Source organism: Patiria miniata, unplaced genomic scaffold (genome assembly GCF_015706575.1).
Source record: "Patiria miniata isolate m_02_andy unplaced genomic scaffold, ASM1570657v1 HiC_scaffold_9, whole genome shotgun sequence".
NCBI lineage: Eukaryota > Metazoa > Echinodermata > Asteroidea > Valvatida > Asterinidae > Patiria > Patiria miniata.
The window spans coordinates 6,422,502-6,444,541 of record NW_024037076.1 but is presented as its reverse complement, the minus strand read 5'-3'; the positions used below and the strand labels follow the sequence as shown (position 1 = coordinate 6,444,541).

The following is a 22,040-nucleotide window of genomic DNA, read 5'->3' as shown; positions in this document are numbered from 1 at the left end:
CGGGCCGAGGTCACCGGGTCAGGCCACAGGTGGCCAGGGACTTTGGGGAGAAAGTTGTTACTATTGTATTGAGATTCAATTGTTAGGAGGGTTGAAGGAAGGAGCATGGTTGGGAAAACTGGAAGAAAATGGAATAAAATAATGAAACAGCGGTTCACGAGTGTTTTTGTTCGAGTCCAGCGACGATCTCGCATGATACCCGCCCCCTCGCTTCACAGCAAAATACTATACTACCTGTTAAAATCCAATAAGCAAGGGTAAACCGCCATTTCTGGGACTAAACCTTACAGACTGAGCTTGGGTCTTTCTTATTAAACCAAACTCCCTAGTATTGTTTGCTATAAAATACAAATTGATGGCTGATGTGATAGACAAAGCACCTTGCCTGTTATACATCACCACAACAATCCTTTGCCTTGTAGCTGTGATATAAGGGTCAGTTTCATAAAGTTGCTTTGCAGGAAATGTTGCATAGCCAAAATTTCATCCACAGAACCTCTTTCTGGTAGTCATTATGTCGCTTCTCTTAGCCTGTTTTATAGATACTATCATGGTATGTGCTCAGATAAGGTCTCTCACTACTAGTCCCCTCTGTTCCCACCTTCAATCACAGTGCACGTTTTGCAATCTCCTCTCTACGTCCAATGTCATCTAAGAAGAGAGGGTCAGATATGAGATGGGTTGTCTAGTCTACACTTACTGGTTCTCCCATTGCTCCCATGGGTCCCATGAAGCCAGGCTGTCCTATTACTCCAGGTGAACCTGGCTGGGCTGCGGTTCCTTTAAATCCTCCATATCCCTGGAGAAAAAAAGACAGACCACAAGGAATGAAATAAATAAGTAAAAATGAACCATAAAATAACAATTACTTTTAAAGAATGTTACACTACTTCACTGTTTCACTCCCTTCAGTCTCCTGAGATGGGCAGTATACTGTCCGAAACATTGAATTTTCCAAGGGTTCTTTTAAAAACCCCACAAACTCACAGAAGTGCTTTGTCACATGGTGCTACCAAAAATCTTTATCTTATAACAAAGCAAATGATTGCGGTTGAACAAATAAATTGATCTGAGCAGGAGGTGAAGCTGTGAACTATGGAACACAGTGACCAGTACTCTTATGCATGTAGTCTCTCAATAGCACTCTGCACTAATCACGTCAATTTTGCTCCGCGTCGTACGCGCACATATACCCCGCATGTCAGACAAACTTTCGAACAATCACGTGCACATGCATGCACACCTGGCCGCATACATTCGCAGAGAAACGGTGCTGCAAGCGTGCGTGTAATCTTCACACAAGAAGTTCGTACATCCTGAGATCCGGGTACTTGCTTCTATTTTTACCATTAGTGCGGAGTACTATTATTCAATTGTTGCTGGTCAAAAGCCTGTACCTGTATGTGGCCTATAGCCAGAGGAAGAGGATTTGGTTGTTGATTTAAGTAAAAACTGGCCCTGAAAAAAAACTATCTTGACTTTTTTGTGCTATTAAAACTCACATATGAAAATGTTCACCATAAGAAAGGTTTTTGCAGGATGCATAACATTTAATTGTTCAATGCAAAACATCTATGCCAGTTTGTAGGGATGTGGCTAGTAGCACACAAGATGCCAACTTTTCTGTTAATGATAAAATATTTCAGATTATTCAACTCACCTTTTCACCCGGGTCCCCCATCTCACCCCGTGGACCTTGCCTGCCTCGTCCTCCCTGCACAGAATTCATTTGTAATCTTATTATCCACGATACAAAAATACGTCAGTATTCTCAGCCATACACTGGGCAGGGCGACAGGCTGCAATAAACTATTGCAGCAAAGTACCTTGCCCAAGGCCACAGGCACAATGATCACCTTCTCAGGTCTCATGTTGGGTGCAGCAGAATACTGGGAATTAGGTTGCAGCTGTAAGGGTTACCCTTGATTTATGTCTCACCTGGTGCAGGTTAGCTGCCCCAGGATCTCTACCCCGTCTTCTGAATGTGAAGATGAATAATGTTTTGACTGATATATTGATATGAAATCTAAAGGCCTATTTACACATACGCAACTTTGTCGCACGACAACGTCGCATGTTATTTTTTTTTAATTCGTACAAATCAATCAGGAGGTTTACATTTACACGACAAAGTCATGAAACTTATCGCATGATTTTTTTTCAAATTTGAAGGACTTTATCCCGCGAAACAAAACGTCGCATATGTACTTCACCTACAACCTTTGCCTGAAGCTAATTTCAGAAATTGTGCACCAAATCGTGTATTTGTGATCACACAAGCGTCTGCAACATTGTTGTATGAGAAACCTATTGCGACAAAAACAGGCCTTCAGGCTGCAGCCAACAGTCCCCCATCCACACACACTCCTTCAAACAGGAAGTGTTTATCTGAGTGATATTCAACCATGCCACAAAGTAATCCAACACTAAAGGTTTTGCCCACTCACCCTTTTACCCCTTGAGCCCCGTGGACCCTGGGGCCCACGTGGACCTATTGCACCCTTGGGTCCCAATGCTCCCGGAGGGCCTGGTGGCCCCTCATCTCCCTTTCTTCCTGGCGGCCCTGGGGGCCTCTTGGACCACGGTAACCCTGATGGCCTGGAACCATCTGTAGCAATAGTGGACAAAACATAAGGGCTCTTGATTAGTGGCACAGGTGGCTGAAATGTGACTGTAAATCTAAAAAAAAATATGTTTATATAACAATATGATGTTGAAAACATTATAATTAGCATTCATTTCCTTTCCAACAATCAAGAAAACTCGTCAGGTCTAGTTCATTCTATTTTCATATAAAATTAATTGAAAGAACTCTGCAATCGTTCATAACACCCCAAAGCTCATTTTATAATTAATCCAATAAATGGTATTTCAAATTACAGGATCATGGTCTGGTCTCTTCCTTTTGCAATGCTTAAAGAAAGGGAGTCAAGTTGAAAAATTAGGGGATGGAGGCCCAGGGTGTAACATTCACCGAAAAGAAAAACATAGAAAAGAGTGACAAATGAGGTCTAGACTAGTTGCCCCCCCCCCCCTTTTCGATTGTGCAACGGCCAGCCGGCATTTTTTAATTTGAAAGCAGTTTGTGATAAAGTCAATAAACTTATCAAACAATAGCGATTCCCTTGTTGGCTTAAATGACAAAAAAGAACGAAACCTAACACCACCTTGACCCCATGTTGATCATTATGGCCTTTAAAGACAACTGCTCTAGATTGCTATGACACTTACCAGTCCCTTGATGCCTTTCTCTCCTCTAGGTCCACGTTCTCCTGGTGGCCCAGGTACACCTTCAGGGCCTGGTTCTCCTGGTCGGCCTGGATCCCCATAGGTGGTCTGCAAAATAAGAACATCATTTTATCATTTCATATGTTCCCAAGTTTGATGCATATTCATGTATTATAGAGGAAGGACTGTCATGAGGTACATTGTTGGCTCCGTGCACAAGTACCCCCTCAACTATTACAAAGGGATAGTTGGGGGAGACCACTGGGAGAGACATTGGAACACATTGCTCCATGATACCCCAGGATCACCCAAAGATGCCATGGTTCTGTGCACATTCAGAATAAAATTAGTTGTGTGTACTCTGTGCCATATGCATGCGAAAACAGAACGCGTATGTGGTGTGTCCCTCTCAATGTGACTCTTTAACCAGTTCACGCCGGGATTATTTTGACATTGACCAGATGCAGGCACAGGATTGTTGTTTACAAACCTCGATGCCAGACGGGTTCAGGCCGTCATCTGCGGGTAGCACACCCTGATATTTCTGGCCTCGCTCGCCGCGAGCGGGTCGCAGACAGATATTTCCGGCCTCGCTTGTTGCATGTTTATCCGTCTTCCATTCCGAATACCGCAAAACCTTTGCGTGTACATACACGTCATCCGACATGAACTGGTTAAAGTGGTCAAAAACTGTTCATGCACGGAGTCCATAGAGCCAGGATTGCCACTTCTACTATACAAGGTGAGTCAAAAAAAGCAAAACCCAAATGTTGGGACTATTGTTTTAGTGAAGTTCTGCATGTAGCACTTTTAAAATCTAGGATATGAAAGCCCAATTCATAAGCTTTCTTTCAGTACAAGAATCATTCAAATCACTCATGTACTTTTCAAGTTATGGAATTTTAAACACAACCACTGTTTTAAAGTTCTGTCCACGTATCACACAAAAGGTGTGTGTTCTTTCAGCAAAAAGAAAACAATTTACACACATCCCTATGTGATTTGTTTTTGTTTTGCTGAAAGAACACTTTTGTGATCCGTGGACAGAACTTTAAAACAGTGGTTGTGTTAAAAAGTCTGTAACTTGAAAAATATATGAATGATTTGAATGATTCTTGTACTAAAAGAAAGCTTATGAATTGTGCTTTCATATCCTAGATTTTGCAAGTGCTACATTTAGACCTTCACTAAACCAATGGTCCCGACATTTGGATTTCGGTTTTTTTAATTCACCCTGTACATGCAAATAGGTGAGAATACCTTTCCCAAAATGAAGAAAATTAGGTATAACTGGTGAAAATTACAATTGACCCCAAAAAAATCAAAATGAGAAAAGTTACAATAAATTATGACAAAAACAAATTAAAGACTTACAAAAGAAGAAAAGTATTGAGGGTTTAAAAATCGTCTGATATCACCAAAGAAATGGAAAGAAGCTATTGAAGACTTACAGGCATGAGAAATTCCAATTCTTCCAGGAGTATGACAACCGTTTGCTCGTCATCATGCCTAAGCAGATAGTCAATAAAGCCAGGAGGGAGACCTGGTACGCCAGTATCAAGGATGGGATGTTTCGTCTGTAGAATATAAAAAAGTAACTTATTGCCAAGTTATTTAATTTACTCTATTCAAGCATAGAGCAAGGGTTCTTGCTCTATGATTCAAGAAACGAAGGAAGGTTACCTCTTTACTCCTTGGAACAGATAAGGACTCTCACTTTACAAAACATGTGGTTCTTGTCAGAGGGCTGGCGTTTGGCTTGGATTTCAGGGTCAATAGTTCAAGCTACTTCAAAGGGGCACTCATAATGTTATTTGGCTATGTTTGAATGAGGAACTTGTTGAATATGACATTTTTTTACCAAACAATTTCAGAGTAATTAAAAAAAAAAAAAAAAAAGGAAACTGTACTTGATTTTAGAGCACAATCCCACAGCACCACCTAAGGTGCACACTTTCCACAAGAATACAACATGGGAGAAAATGTACCATTGTAAGACTGTTTACAGAAACAGGCACTCTAAAATAAAAACTTAAATGAGTGTTATTAGTTGAAAATCTTATTCAATTCATATACATGTACCGTATGAATTCCTTTGATAGGATTTTTGGGAACAGCAGATGGAATGAATTTTTATCCAAGATGGCACCTCTTGAAATAAAATCTACATCAATGAAGAATTGTAGATGCCTGCCAAACTGATAAAATTAATTTTTACGTGACATTTCACACATCAAGTTTGATTTGCAGGTAAGTGTTGGACATTTCTGTGTCATTGACAAATAAAATGGCCAGATAAATGTTGGACATTTTTGTGTCACTGACAATTGGAATGGCCAGATTTATCATAGAATGCAAATACCTACAACTGACACAAATGCATTTTTCCCATTTCTGGGAAATTACTTTTGGTGAAAGTAGATCTCATATTTTCAGGGGGAAAGCTTTCTACGGTAATATACATGTATATCCCTAAAGTATACCATTATTGGTATTTGTCATTTACACCCAATAAAGCATCTTTTCCTCTCAAAATACACACCCCAACCATGAATGTCTGTGAAGTGGTCCGTATTGTGGCTGGTACAAGAAACGGCTTGGTGGTCGGTGGCACTATTTTTGGTGGCTGTGTCGTGACCGGTGCTACTGTCATGGGCTCTGGCTGGGGTGCAGGTGTTACAGGTGCAGGTGGGATACTTTCAGGGGTTGTGGGCTCACGAGTTGTAGGCTCGGGTATAGGTGGCTCTGGTGCCTCAGTGGTTGGTTTGATTGAAGGGATCAACCAATCGGGCCATGTAGGTTCCAAAGATACTGTGCTTGGGGCAGGTGTGGTTGCAGCTGGAACCTGAAAATATTTATAAAACAAACACCAACTAGCCATCAATGGGAAGCTTTCATGTAGTTTCTTAAGTTTCAAGTAACAATTTTGAACTAAAGGTCAGAACTGACCTATTGAGCACTTTGTTTGAGTAAAGTCACATCGAAATCTCTCGGCTAAAGCAATTGACTAGGTTTTTTCCAATTACAACTTCTTAGGGAAATAGTGACAAGAGACATATTGTAGCTCTGAAAGCCTGTTTTGTACATGGCTTTAATCGCTGTTGAAAATACTGTTAATTTTAAACCCAATTTATTATTGCTCCAAAATCAAATTGATCTGCTAAAACTGTATCTGATCTTAGCTAAAATGTCTTAACCAAGATTTTGATAAAAGATGCATGCCCCATACTCTTCAAAAAATGATTTTTTTTTCCCCCCTTCTCCCAACGAATTTTGATTTGTATGTTTTGTTTTAATGAACAATTTTGGGCATCTGCAACCCTCTGAAAAGGGAATTTCATATTGTGAACAAATGACCTGCCCGCGAGAGCCGAATTGTCTGGCAGCCAACAATTTGAATAACGTTGGTGGATTTTTTTGTTCAATGTCTCATTAAAAATTGAATAACTTTTATATTGCTAGGAAAATAGCAACTGAAAACAAATCTATTTTAGGAAGTGAAACTTGAAAATAGAAAACGGGAATATTATACAAATATTGAGCGGCTCAGAGTGGAATTGGAGGAATATTATGGCAAGGTTAAATCTGGACTTTTTACAGAGTGATAATATTCCTCCCATTTCACACTTTAAAGCCACTCAATATTTGTTTTATATAACTGACATATAGATCCTTGTCATTTGAAATATTTGAAGTTTATTTCAATACAAAATTGGTGGAAAATGTATTTCTCTCTTGAAACCACCCCTTCATAAAAATGACAACTTTGTAGCGCTGGCTCTTTGAAACAATACGCGCTACGCGCAACGCTGAACACGCGCAACGCTGAATGCGCACACCAGCATGCATTTGCACACAAATACCGCATCATGGAACAAGGATGATTCTAACTGTGAATAATATTTCCCATTCCCAATGGGCAAATGGGACTTTTTGAGCCCCGGCATGAATGGGAGCAATAACGAATGTCACGTGATGTGAGTTCCACCAATCAAATGACAAGGATCTGTATGTCAGTTATATAAATCTTTAAAGTTAATAACTCAATCTTTCAAACCAACCTCCATGGTTAGAGGTCTGTTTAACTGATTCAAAAATACTGTCTTGTCAATCTTACCTCGATCTGATTTTCACACTGGAAGTATGTCGTACAATCAGATGCTGCTTGAAAACCCGCACTATAATACATGGTCTGTATTTTCCCCTGCACAATAATTGTGAAAAGAAATATCATGACAAAGATTGACTGAAAAAAAAGTATATCAGTCTTCTAAAAGGCAATTCGCTCAGTTACACTCTACAGAGAGAAATTTTGTTTGATATTTTCAAACTTGAAACAACAAACGATCATCTGACATTGATCTAAGCAGCTCTCAGCATGGAGCCACAGCAAGCTGTTTTACAAGTAGTAAGTACAGATTGAATTGTCCTGACCATGAACTTGCTTGCTCTATTAACCTAAATTTGGCCTCCTGTGAAGTCAACCAAACTGATACAAAATTTCTGTATGGCCAAGATTTCTTAATTACACGGAAGATTTAATACAGGAGAAACTTCAAATGTGACTCCATTAGGCGAGCCCTCAAATTAGAATCCCTCCCCAGACCGTTCGGGGTTGAGCCCGCCCAGTATGTTGAAGGGATTGGGACCTTGCATGGAACCGATCGGCCTGGATTAACTCCACCAGGCTTCTGCACCATGGCTCTGGCTCATCACAAAGGAACCAATTTGCGACGCGCTAATCCTCCAGTAGGCAACAATGACTGTGATGAGCTTCATAGAAGTTGCCGCCGCGGGCCGAATAATCCTCCAACAATGGTCAGACTTCAATTTATGTTGCCTATTGTGAAACCCTGAGTCACCAGTTTGGACCAATTGGGGCGTCACGCTTCAGTAACCGGGTGGCTTCTGGCTTCATACGGATTGGGGTGAAAGAAATTAGCATACCGGACCCGGTACACGAACGGTCTGTTATCTGATGGCTCGCCTTAAGTGGTAAGTAGAGATAGATCTTTCATTCTTCAAGAGTGCCTAAGCTGAGATGGAAACAAATGTTACATAGTTGTACCATGTTAATATATTTATATTTAATAGCTTTAACATTTTTAATATATTTATATTTAATAGCTAGCTTTAACATGTTTAATACTAATTGAGATACTTAAAGTGCACATTTCCATACCATGAATATGAGCCTAGCAAGATGTTCATGACAACATAAGCAATGGTGTATTTTTATTTTTCATTTCATTTATCGTTTTATTTTGCCAGGGTAGCCCCATCAGTTGTCAAATAACTGTTCTCCCTGGGGCCTTGGGTGTATCAAATGGAAGGGAGCAGATAGAGGACACTTAGATGTAATAAGAATTAAAACCTTCAAAAAAGTGATCAGTTGTTATTGAAGTAACTTTTGTGTATGTGTATGTTGATGCTCATGGCCATTATTCTTGGTGTAGATGTTTCCTATCATGGAGACTTTTGGCCATAAAATTTGGAATTTCTGCACAGACTCACAAGATATGGTGTTTCAGTCGGTAAGATGGTGCCGGCTATAATCATCCTGCCATTGGATTTCAGGTCAAACTTTTTCCGCAGGGGAAACGAGGATATTTCATTGCAGTCCATGTAGCCTGTGATTTTCTTCTGTTTGTTGCCCACGGCCAGCCCGATATTGTGCCACTGATTGTCGCCAAATTTTTCACTGAAAAACCTGTTGGGTCACAAAAGAACCAAATCATACAAACTCAGTGAATAATGGTATGGGCAGGAGCGTAATGATTCTGGATGTTAATTTGTGAGCATATGTTGTGAGGAAGAACATTGTTCACTTCAATGTAGAGCCTCTCCCATGTACATGTAGAGTGTTTGACCCGTGTAAATTGGGCCGGGTACTTGGCTAGAGTGACAGGGGTTCACAAATTGTTTATGTTGGGCCAGGCTCAACATGGAGATTTTAGATGTGAAAGGCCCTTATGACACTAGTCCTGGCTCTAGCCCATAGTTGCCTACAGGCCTAAATCAGGCATGACAGTCTTTGACTCAATCTGGACGCCAGCCTAGATTCAGTGAGTATAGACATGCATCCAGGAAAAAACTAATCCAAGACTATGACATTGAAATAAATGATGGATTAAGTCTATCTAGGCTTGGGTTAAAGCTGGCTCAAGTCAAATCCAATAGCATTTCAAGTCTGTGTTTTTCTGTTATTATCCAGGAACTGGACAAAGAGCTTTACAACAATGCTGAGGTTATGTTGAGAGAGGGGCACAAGATACTTCACATACCTTTTAGAGGTACACTTTTTGATCACAACACTAGAGAATTTCATACCTGTAATTTTCTACCCGAAACTCTGGTCTTCATCAGCAGGATGACCTGGATGTTGCATCCTTGACCTTGGAGAAACCGAGAGGTCCCTCAAGACTAGGTTTTTGGAGCACAGTCGCCCCAGTTTTTCCCTTTCAGAGGTTTCTCAACATATCCATACAGAATCACCAGGCCATCATATAGACATATCTAAAGTAAACACCTTGGAGACGCACGGTAATTTGAAAGGGGGTGAAGGAGGCAGCCTACATCAGAGCCTACAAACCTTCTCTAAACTGGGAGGGGGGGGGGGTTGTTACAAATTCCCTGGAGTCTATGAGGTGGTGTTGTGATCATGTCCGTAAGGTCAATGATGCATCATCCGTGTCATCCTGCTGATAAAGACCAGAGTTTCCGTCGAAAATTACAGGTACAAAATTCTCTAGTGTTGTGATCAAAAAGTTTATTACTAAATTGTATCTAACTAACAACACAGATAAACGTTCACGCTAATTTCACATACCTGTATGACACCAATGTGTTTGTTCGTAGTTGAATCTCACACATGTTGGGACCAAGCCGAACCTGCAGCTGAATATTGCCGCTGTCATCAACCACCGTGAGTAGGTTTTCTGTCCTTTCTGTTGCAAACCTGATTTTAAACATGATGCTGAATCCTTTGGGAAATCTGTTGAAGAAATGGCATTAAGTCCAATATTTACATGTATGCTAGATTACTTGCTCAAAAAAAGAAAGAAAAAAAGAAGGAAATCATCATAACAAAACCTGAGAGACATTGTTAGATTTTTCTAACTCAAATGTGTTGTGGGTTTACAAACTGCTCACTTTATACAACAATAACCTAAAATAATTGAAGAAGTTAATAAACAAGAGATGACAGCACAGGATTAACAGGCACCATGCATCATATTCTCAATGATCTGTTGAAATGATTGACAAACTGGTAAATCTACATCCAAGGCTACTTTTTGGAATTACCGTCTACCTTGGGCCAAAGTAATCTACAGCTGGTGCAGTCACTTCTGTGGGTTTGCGGAACCAATACACGAGACATGCTGCATCATAGTCCTCGGTTTCCTTGACTCCTGGAATTTTGCCTCCTTCACGTAATTCTCGCAAGAGATCGACCGTGTCTGTGGGAGAGATCATGGTAACAAGCTGGTTATTGGTGGTTGTTTTATTTCTTATCAACCACAATCACAGATGCAAATGGAGAAATGATTAAAAATAATGATAATGATAATGATAATGTGGCGTAAATCAAATTTTTGCCCTTCACCGACGTATAAACACTGTATACTCAGTGTGTTACCTCCCGAGTGAAAGTTGGAAAGCGGTACCCACTCCTAGTACATCAGATTCGAACCAGCCAACCGATCCAGTTAGCTCGTTGGTCGAGTGGTAAGACGTCTGCACTAGAAAGCAGGAGGTTATTGGTTCGAGTCCCTCCCGAGTGATTTTTTTTCCAACTATGACTCCGGAGGTAACACACTGAGTATACAGTGTTTATACGTCAGTGAAGAGCAAAACCTAATTTGATTTACATCACCCGATGCAAAAAAATCCAAACCCCCCCCCCAAAAAAAAATTCCATCTTATGAACAGATAATGCGGTGCTAATGTAGCACTTTATACCAAAGGAAGCACTGTTGTGGGATACAATAACATGTGCCTAAATACCCATGACCAAAATTTGGTTTACAGGCGCTAGAAATTATAACTTGACAAAGTTGAGCAATAAGAAAACCATGCCATTATAAAGGCATACAAACTTATTACGTGCACCTACACCACTTGAAATGAATGAGCCAGTGCAAACAAGCACAGTTTTCTTCATCATTAGCTTTACCGGTGAGTATGCCATCGAGCTCATCTACAGTCAAATTTAACCAAAAGACTCTCAAGAGAAAACAATGCAGGATCTATGTTTTTAAAGAAATGAATAGATTTTACTGAGGAAAACCCATGAAACTTGAAGTGAAGTTCATCTAACCTAACAGCCAAATACCAAGTACATGTGTACCAAGACCCTGATTATACTACAGGTTCCTGTGAATTCTTCCGAAAAAAAAAGCACTCTCAAGATACCACAGTCAAGGTACATGTAAATGTTTTGGCTTACATGCTGCATGGATGTTAGCATTTACTAATGGGAAAAACTGGGTCAAACCTGATACATGTATGCTGCACAGTGATAAACATAATGCTGCATGGTCTAACACAGCAAGCATTGCCTGTCACACACCTGAGCTTGAGGTGACATTGTGTGGTTTACATGACCTTGCCAATAACTCAATTACTGCCATCATCAATCACAACAGCACACCACACTGTTAGGTGAACCACACAAAACCGGATGTCCAACATCCAAAATGAATGACACACTTTGATCCTTGAAGTGTTGTCTGTCCGTAAATCCAACCAATCATTTTCATAAGGATGAACGGTTGCCCTGAAAGGTCAATTGTCATTTTCAAACAAAAGAACATTGTATCATGGAGGAATTCCTCCATGGTTGTATCATCTTGCCAAAACAACGGTTAATTTCAACAAACATACTAAGTACCACGTGTTTTTATTAAAACAAAAGATTTCCAAAACTAAAAAAAGAAGTCAACCATAAGGATAACTACAAAAGCCACAAGCTGAAATCCCAAATATTGCAAGTTATCAACATTTTTAATACACAGAATGAAGACCTAATTTCAATCCTGTATATTGGTACAGTTTCAGTAGGCTGTGAAAATACTCATGGCCAAGGACCAATGTTGTGGCTTATGATTTAGATGTGATTCCTGAACCATTACCTTGGTGACGTACATGTGTATGACAAACTAATCAGCCCAAATGGGAACATGGGGAGCAGTAAATTGGACCTCCTCGCTCCTCTGATGAACAGCTCCCAGTGATCCGTGGCCTTGCAACTGGCCTTCCTTGAACTCTGCCTAACAGGACGGATCCTGAATAAACATTCCAGTATGGCACAGGCCAGGGTGGATGGGGTGGATTTCTTTGATTTGATATTGGAGGTCCCTCTGTGGCCTTTCAGGACACGATCTGGAAACCCCACTGTCCTAGGTAACAGATCCTATATCTGGGGAAGGTGCTCTAGAAGCCTGCCTACTTGTACAAAACTACCATGGGAGAAGGGAGGTGGGTTAGGGGGTGAATATGGGGTGTAGGGAAGGGGTGGTGGGTGTAGGAGGGGAAGGGGTTTGAAGGGCTGGATAGCAAGATATTAAAGTGCCAGAGTGGGAGGGGTGGTAGAGAAAATGCCCAAAAACTTCCCCTTGCGTTTGCTGCCTCCAATACTTGGAATGGTGCAAATTACTCAAACAGAGCACGGAACTTTCTGGGTAAAAAGTCCTTGAGCCTGTGTTAAGCTCGGGCAGATTTGATGGGATTTACATGAACAGAGATATGTGTATCAGCATGGTTCTAAACGTGAAATAAACATTGTGATCGATCATTGGTCTGGCTCAAAATTAGATTTATAATTGTAACCCTTACAACTCGCCAACCCTGTTTTATTTTGGGTACATCAGAAATACATACAATGTGCAGTACCATTTCATGCATCTAGTTATGCGAGGCAAGAACAAATAATTTGAAACCTCCCTAATCAGCCAGCAGGGACAGCTGTCTAGGGAACTATTTGGAGTTAATGGATACATTTATGAATAGGCATAACACAAATTTACTGCACTACACCCGCCCAGTCTCCTCTGTGAATATGGTTGAAACTAAGAGTGACACTTTGAACAGGTGTTTCTTTATACGTGTGAATGTACTAAAGTACTTTGTACCATTTTTTTGTGGGGTAAGAGATTTTTGGGTGTGATGTTGCAAAGCTTTCCATAACTACCTGTATTGCCTACACGCAGGTACGTAAAAAATTAAATGAATCATATGATAAAAAAATGCCAAATAACGACTTTCATATATGTAATACATTTTATAACAAAATTCTTAGATTTGTTGCCTACAGCTTATTACAAGTACAATACTTCAAGTCAAGTCACTTGATTGATTTAGACATACTTTGACATTCAGACCAAATTAGAGCCAAGATTATTAATAAATACAAAAGATTCATGTTCTTTGCTAGGGCAAAAATTCAATCCAAATTCACTTGTATACATTGTAAACTGATACTTCAGTTTAAAATTAAGGAATATGGATCTAATACAAATCGTCAGCTTTACAGGTTTTCTCAGAACCATATCTTTTCATGTGATGTTTACATATTCCTTTCTCTTATACAAACAATTCGCAACATTAAAGTTAACAGCAAACAGAATATTCTATGTGACAATAATGGTTATTCTTTTGGCTTTACTCTGGCAAGCTGCCAAACAAACTGCGTCTATGAAACTGGATGAAAATTTTTTTTTTCCAGAAGTGTCTTTAGTCTATGACTACAGAACAACATAAAGTGAAGAAACATTTGAACAATGTTTGAAACACTTGATTTATACACACAAAATATGAGCTTGGTCTTGTCTTGGGAAAGCACACGAAAACCAGGTTAATTCTGCAAGTTGTTTGTTTAATTGCTCCAAATAATATATGACCTTGTATCTGACAAAACTTGGCAACAAACTTCATTGTGTCTGGGAACGTCTGCTGAAAGCTGGCAGGAAGCCCATTTTCATCACATAAAAGTACAACATGCACGTGAAAGTCATTAATTTTGGTAGTTATAAACTGAGTCAAATTGTGCTTCTGATATTTGCTTTTTAGTCAATGGGTAGATTCAACTAAGGTGAAATAAGGGAATAAATGTGTGATTGGGAGGTATTAAACACTATTTAAGACTGGTTGGAGTCTGGATGCTGATAAGTACCCCAGCAGAATAAATACCTTTTCAGTCAAAAAAATTAAAACTTTTCGGTCCAAAAGAGTAAAAAAAAAAGTAAAAAGTTATTTATTATCAACGATTTCGCTCAACAAAACACCCCTCTAGCTAAACAATGGTAAGGCCCTCTGGTAAACAACTCCTTCTATGGCGAGTGGCGCGCGCGTCAGGCGTACTGCCGCGCAGAATGCAGATGTACCGTTGTAGTGTGAATTTAGGACTAAGTACTGACTCACTGGTAGTATTGCGCTTACCTACGTGAGGATTGTGAACAATCAACCAATAAAACGGTGCTGGCAACCTGGCACCAGATTTCATAGAGTCCAAATGTCATGTGACACTGGAAAAGTGTTTAAGACCAGCCAGCAATGTCTTTATCAACCGTTTAAAACCGGCCACGCAATGGGCTCTCGACCAATAGGAATGGGTAAACTGTCTTAGGTATTTATGAATACCAATTAATAGCACAGTTTTACCATCAAGCGACTTTAAATAAAAAAGAGCTGTTGACTTCAAAGTCAAAAGGCATTAATAATGAATAAAGCACAGGGGCTCTACTTAATACGGCATGCATTCTAATAAACTGTCAATCTTTGTTTAAATATCATTGTTTCTAGAAATGACAGCCTGTTATTGAACACAGATGTTGAAGAATTAATGGTGGCCTCAAGGCAGTCATATCCAATTAAATTTGGAAATCCTGTGCAGGGTCTTATACATGTACTTTCACAAACTTCTCCAAACCACAAATTAATAATTTAATCAAAGGAATGTTTATTGGGCCACTGAAAAAAATTGGAATTGAACTCCAAATTAATACCTTAATCAGAGGAATGTTTATTGGGTCATTGCAAAATTCTGTATTGAATTGATATTCTGATAAATGAGACACCAGTTTAAGGATAAAAATCTTTGAAATTGATGTACATGCAGCGTGTTGACCGAAATTGGCAAATGGAATTTTGTGTTGGAGCTGGATTAAAAACCTTGCAATATCCAACCAATTAAGGCTTTAGTGGGGAGGGCTAGGGGTGTTTGCTTGGTTCTGTATTGGGATTCCTAGTTCCACATGCATGTCTGGTCTCAGAAGGTCTAGATATTTCTGTGGCATTTGGATCCATTTCAATGTCAATGTAAAATGCTGACATAAGCAGATCCAATGGGAGTAACAATACACTCAAGGTACAAGTAGCCTGTCCACATTATTATTATTAAAAAAAGAGTGTACCGAGCACTAGCGCAGCAACTTCCAATGCTGCCATGGCTTGATTTTGTGGATCACTAGATATATTTTCTAGATCACTCTAAATAACTGTGCTGAAATTAACAGGAGCTTAGATGGAGTTTGGTGCAAATGACATGTCTGTAAGGAAAAAGAAAACAATGACTAAAATATTGACAAATTTGTAAAGTTTAGTGCTCTATGTATGTAATGTGATATAAAAGAATAACAGGTGTCAGTGGCAAATTGTACACTTGAGCAATTTTGTACTGTGTATTGTAAAATTGTAAAACTAGCATTGGCGGAATTCTGGCAACTTTTAATTTTTGGGGGCAATTTTTGACCACACATATTGAGTTGAAGCGTCTCATTGGGGCGCCGCCAACGGCAGAACAGAGAAATGCGTGTAGAATTTGATGCTGAGTACGCTGTGTCATTTTGAAATCACTCTATACCACTCATTTGAAGTACTTGGCACAATTTGCTCACTCGGTATCTGAAACTACATTTATTCAAGATCATGTCGTGAAAATATCGTTTCAAACTCGGAAAATTTTGTGTAAGTACTTTTATGTTTGAAGTTCGACATGCATGTTACAACCGAAATACGCGCATTCTCTATGGGTCTTCGTTCAAGCGAATCACAACACTGCTCTTTCGCGACGTGCCGTGTCCCATTGAACCTTGTTATGCAATTTGCTCACTCGGAATATGAAAGAATAGTTCATAAATATCCAAATTATATTTTAATAAAAGTTCAGTATGAAAATTTTGTGTTAGTACTTTTTACTTTCAAAAGAACTTCAGAAGTTCAGCGTTTCAACTTTGGTAGCGGTACGCCACGGGGAATTCCGTTACCATATTTGGTCAACTGGACTGTTTCATTTCTTTCAAGGTTTTATTTTTAGAAAATAATACTGCCAACTATTTCTACATAAAGTTAAATTTAGATAATCTTGCATGCTCCACGATGTGTAACATTTTCAAAGTTGTTCATAGGCCTAGGGCCTGTTTTTTTGTTATCAGGCCTTTAGGCTAGGCCTAAGTTTGCGCGCTTCAGGTAATACTATCCTCCCTGAAGTATAATGGAATTATCATATGACGACATACGCACAACTGATGCATGGTAACGGTCACTGGAAACAATGAAACGGTCGACAAACACTCACATTTATTGGAAATTAATGCACTTTCCGTGTTGTCAATTTGTTCGCCGGCTTTCCAAGAAGGCTGTGTAGGTCCTATTTTACAAGTACATTGTCTAGGAATATATGGATCGTTCAGATTTGTGTAAAAGAACATGGTTTTGTCTCGAATTTCCGTCTGTTTACATGCACAATCCAGCTACGTGCACACGTCGCGTTGATATCGATCGAACGCGCGCGTGATACGCGCGTACTCCTGATTGGCTAAAAGTGCGTATCCATAGTGAGCACTGTACAAATAAATAGCCCCCTCTGTCGGCTATCCAAACAATGAATGGGACGAACGACTCAATATGAATGGTATTTACGAATGGGGAAAATAGTGTGTTGAGCAGTATACGTTTTGTTTTTAAAACTAGTGAGGGGCTTGCGGTCTAACCTGCCCCCCCCCCCCCCTCCCCCCTTGGGCCACAAAAAAATGAGAAAATCATGTAGACAAACATGGCATATTCCAGCTAAACCCTCTCCCCCCCCCCCCCCCCCCTGACAGCCAGCAAACCCCTCCCCCCCAGCCAAAGTTGGACCCGCCCCTTGTCCTTAAACCAATTTTAAGCCACTCAGCAATGGTTCCATTACACTATTATTCCCTATTTTAAGGGTTCAAACTTCTGTACATTTCTAAAGGGCCATCGTACTGGATCAGAGATGGATAATGATGGAAACATCCACCCCCCCCCCAAAAAAAAAAAATGCATTAAAACAATATGGTTTTTAAGCCTCTGGAATCTCTACTCTCTTTTGTCATATGTCTTTGGTAGGCCTACTTTCAATTTGCAGCACACATACATGAAACAGTGCTAGCACCCAATGTGTCCAAGGGAAATTGATGATTTCTTTGTTACTGACAGCAGTTGCAGTAAATTGGATAATAAAGCTCACTTGGTGGACTAATAACATTTCATTTTAAAGCAAACCAATGAATACTATATACTTTTAATGTCATGAAACCTCGATGGACCTGGCAATCACCATGACCGGAAAATATGATCACATCAAAAATGACCCAATGGAGTCATGTTTATTTGATAAGAAAGCTTGTTCCTGCTGCCAGATGATCATGATTTGATCCTTCTCAGTAGGTTTGTCTTCTCCATCTGGCTGCTGTCACAAAACATACTGGGTCAAGGACCTGCTATTAATGTTCACAACAGCTGTAAAATATCCCTACTTGATCATATTTGAAGGCCCCAGGGTACACTGTTACACACATTGCTTCAGCACATGATCACCTTCCCACAGGGCTCAGATGTTATTGTTTCAAACCATCTGTAGTGCAATGAAAGTTAATAATACCCCTTTGACACCATTGAATGTTTCTAAATCTTTTGGATGGAAAACAAATTGAACTTTGTGGCACCTTGTGCCAGGGGCATGGGGTGGTCTGTTGCTGGGAATACAATTTGACTTTTTGGTGAACCCAAGCCGAGTTCAGCCAGAAACTAAAGTGGACTGAAAACAATCCGCAAAGGTCATAAATTGTGATAACAATTATTGTATAATCACCGGAAATTTTCAATAGTTTGGCAAAATGCAAAATGATTTACTACGAATAATTGTTATATATCTTAGTTACACAGTGTTCCTACATTTATGTTTCTAGTAATTTTAGTGTGCTTATGCATGTTTATTAAAATTACTGCTACAGAGAACTGGGCCAGGATAGAACTCACAGTCGCATACCAGAGCTTTGTAAAAATAATGTACAATTGAACATTTGGTTAAACCCTTTTTCAGTAATGTACATGTAATTCTTGGACCAGGTAAATTTCAAAGGTTCTCCCAAAGCACATCTGTTGCAAGGTATCACATGATATTATTTTTATGCTTGAAATGTGTTTAACAGTCGGAAAACCTTTAGAGTTGATGTTTTGTAGTTAGAAAAAGTTGCATGATCTTACAGTGATCACTTGTCCTTCAACTCAAAAGACCACATGCCAACATAAAATATGAAATAATAAAATAACCAAGGACACAGCACAAGTACTTCCAGAAATTTCCAGCTACTAAATGGAAGATCCTTATTGCGGGGGTGTGCCCTTCATGGTTTCCAGCATTGCTCTGTGTGGTTTTCAGAGCTTCTGCTAATATAATTGTATGTGTAGGTACAATGTAGTCTAGGATGGATATCAGGATCTTAAATCCTGTTTATGTTACTTTGGTAATGTCTTTCTAAGTCTCAATACCTAATGCTCTTACATCTTCATTATTTGGGCAGCCACAATCTTAGACATTGTGCCTTTAGATCAGTAAAAATTTGATTTTGTTTATTTCATAATATTTCATTCTGTAAACCAACAAAATTACACCAGAAAATGCTCTTGTTGTGGTATTAGAGTAATCGAGAACTACGCTGTGGTTTGAGGTTGTTAACAGAAAACAAAATCGCTGTCACTGAAGAAAATGTACATAACATGAGGACAAACCACCCAGGGGATCATTCCCTCTTGGTAAAACCACACTCTAATTCATGGAGTATAATCATATCAAACAGGTCAGCCGCCACCATAATCATTACTTCAGAGAAATCAGTGATCAACTGCTTTTAGCAGCTGGTAGCAACGTGTTCTTGAAGTGAAACACTTAGTGTAATTCCTGGACCGTCCTCAATTGTTGACAATGAAAATGAACAAATAAATAACTACTCTCATTTTTTAATATGGGTAGGATACAAAAATTAAAAAACGTCTTCAGACTTTCAATCTAGTTTAAGCACCTGTCTCATTATAGCTTATGAGAAGGGTAACAAGATTAACCCAAATGACAGTCAGGAGCCATAATTTGATACAAATAAACATGTCAATGTTTAACATGCTTGTGCAAAGACAAAAGGAAAGCAATGAATTGAGGATATTCTTGGACTCCAAAATGAAAAACAAAATACAATTGCCAAAAAAACTGAAATTATTATTACAACTGCTATTAATGCTGGGCAGGATTTCATCACTAGCATTCAATTTCAAATGGCAACGAGAAAGAATGTTGCAACCTGGCGCCACTTTTTTTCTTCCTATATCATCTCAATGAAGGTCAGTCACTGCAAAAAAGATAAGACATGAATCTGAGAGTACGAAACATTTCCAATTACTTAAGACAATTTTCTTGACTCTCCATAGACTTTGTACACAACCGCGGAAGTGGCATCAGGTTGCAACATTCTTTCCGAAAAAAGTGTGAAATCTTAAGCGTAACTTTCGACACGGACAAATCCTCATTGAATGGATTTTGTGAAGTGTTAATACTAGGCCTAGTCAGGAGGGGTTACATTCAGCCTACATAGATGGTTTTACCTGGTGGTAACGATTGAGGCAGTTCTGCAGCGTCTGCCACCAACAGGCCTCGCCGGAAACTCCTACCCGTCAAACTCTTGTTGTCCCCCGTACCGAGTCCACAGCGCCCGGTGCCCAACTCCACGCGACACCGGCCGATGACAACTTCACGGCCCCCATCATTTTCCGTAACCAAAACTCCCAAAGCAGCGTCCAATATACCGTGCAAAACATCTCCAGAAGACACCAGGCAAAGAACAAACAGTGCCAGAGCCTCTGCTCTCATTGTAAATCTGAGTAAAGAGGGTAAAACTGATTTAACATCGCCAGAGTTTGATGTCAGCATTTGGAGTCCCGTCAACAACCAGTGCAGTGGTGCCCGGACTACGAAAAAGTGCAATACAAGCGCAGTCACGTTGTTATTGTGTGGTTACATGTTCATGAATGCATTTCGCGGACTCGGCTACCGCTGCGCGCGCTGCGCAGACGAAAGTTCAAGAAGTTCCACCTGCACCAGTTTTGACCAATCACGTCACCGCTAACAAAGTTGAGCTATTGCTCGCAACAAATTCTACAAACACGCCGAAAAGTTATATATTTACGTACATTCCCGATTCCTTTTTTTTCAAAATTAAAAGTATAACAAGGAAAGAACCCTTAAAAAAGCAAGCAATTTCTTTGAAAAAATCTCTTTCATCCTTTCGTTCCGTTCCCTTAGCCATTCAGACCAGTTATATCTTTGTTTTTTTTGTGGGGGGGGGGGGGGGGGGGGAGAGACCCAATCCGGTTCGTAAGTGTGACGTCATCTCAACTTACTGTACATGGTGTAGCATGGCACCAATGGAACCGGAAGTTAACGCAACTTGAGTGTTTATCCAATGGGCGCTCGTAATCAGTGGTGCGTGCGCGTGTATGACGAAGTCACTTACGAACCGGATAGAGCCACCACCATTAGAATATTTTTATCGAGCCGTGATTTCCCGGGGGGGGGGGGGTCAGGGCCCGTGTTTCAACATGCAGGTCAACTACTGTATATTTATCGAAAAATGTGTTGTCAATTTGTGATAACAAGCTAAAAACCCAAACCCAAACATTTTCTAAAACAAATTCCACAATTGTTTTTAAAAAAAATGTAAAAAAAATTTTGGGGGGGTAACTGTCATTATTATAAATCAACATAAGACAAAACAAGCATGAGTGCACAATAAGCTCTGGCCCGGTCCCGGAATGTTTCACTTCATATGCCAAATAGACGCACATGTGCATCGATCGAGACACAGGGGCGTGTTCCAAAAACTTTCGCCAAATGGGAAACTTAGTGGGCTCATTTGTTTGGGCAACTTTCCGGGGACAGACCTACAGACCGACCAACCAACCACCCACGAAGTGACATGTAAAAAGTCCTGCTAGAGTTTAGAAATAACAACAGCACAACGGATATTGGGTTCTCTTCCAAGTATGCCATCTGACAATAAATCTTTATTTTTCTCTTAGTAGAGCACTCACACAGGTTCTGGAATGTTAAAATCTGAGGGAATATACAGTTGTCACAAAAAAATGAACCATGCACAAAATAATCAAACACACATAAACAAGAAATGTACACCACACAGTTAATCCAAATATTACAAAAAGTCAAATAGGCAATCAATGTAAAAATAATGAATGTTTATGAGTGCAGTGGTGAGAATAATTTCTTGAGGTAACAGATAGAATGTTCATTCAAAAAGGCAAAGCTGAGTGGAATGGAACATTCAAACTGTCACCGAATGGAATTATTCTTTCCATTGCACGAAGGTGAAACATTCATTATTTGTTTTATACAACGCCTTAATAAATCCTCATCATCTGATTGGTCAGAGCCACCAATCGAGTGAACATGCAATGGAACTTCTATTTCCGGAGGAATAGAACTTCTATTTTTGCTGTGCAGC

At 39.8% G+C, this 22,040-nt stretch overlaps 1 protein-coding gene across 1 annotated transcript in view; it reads right to left on the bottom strand.

Moving 5' to 3' along the window:
* Nucleotides 1-20,525, bottom strand: part of LOC119720385 (collagen alpha-1(I) chain-like) — a 58,250-nt gene extending 37,725 nt beyond the window's left edge. The window contains exons 1-11 of the mRNA XM_038190048.1: nucleotides 20,128-20,525; nucleotides 10,541-10,688; nucleotides 10,058-10,222; nucleotides 8,743-8,938; nucleotides 7,346-7,432; nucleotides 5,771-6,073; nucleotides 4,680-4,805; nucleotides 3,232-3,336; nucleotides 2,448-2,660; nucleotides 1,661-1,714; nucleotides 701-799 (exon numbers count right to left, since the gene is read on the bottom strand). Coding sequence (XP_038045976.1) covers nucleotides 701-799; nucleotides 1,661-1,714; nucleotides 2,448-2,660; nucleotides 3,232-3,336; nucleotides 4,680-4,805; nucleotides 5,771-6,073; nucleotides 7,346-7,432; nucleotides 8,743-8,938; nucleotides 10,058-10,222; nucleotides 10,541-10,688; nucleotides 20,128-20,452 — 1,821 coding nt within the window. The 5' untranslated portion in view covers nucleotides 20,453-20,525. The remainder of the gene's footprint in view (nucleotides 1-700; nucleotides 800-1,660; nucleotides 1,715-2,447; nucleotides 2,661-3,231; nucleotides 3,337-4,679; nucleotides 4,806-5,770; nucleotides 6,074-7,345; nucleotides 7,433-8,742; nucleotides 8,939-10,057; nucleotides 10,223-10,540; nucleotides 10,689-20,127) is intronic.
* Between the last annotated feature and the right edge of the window lie 1,515 nt (nucleotides 20,526-22,040).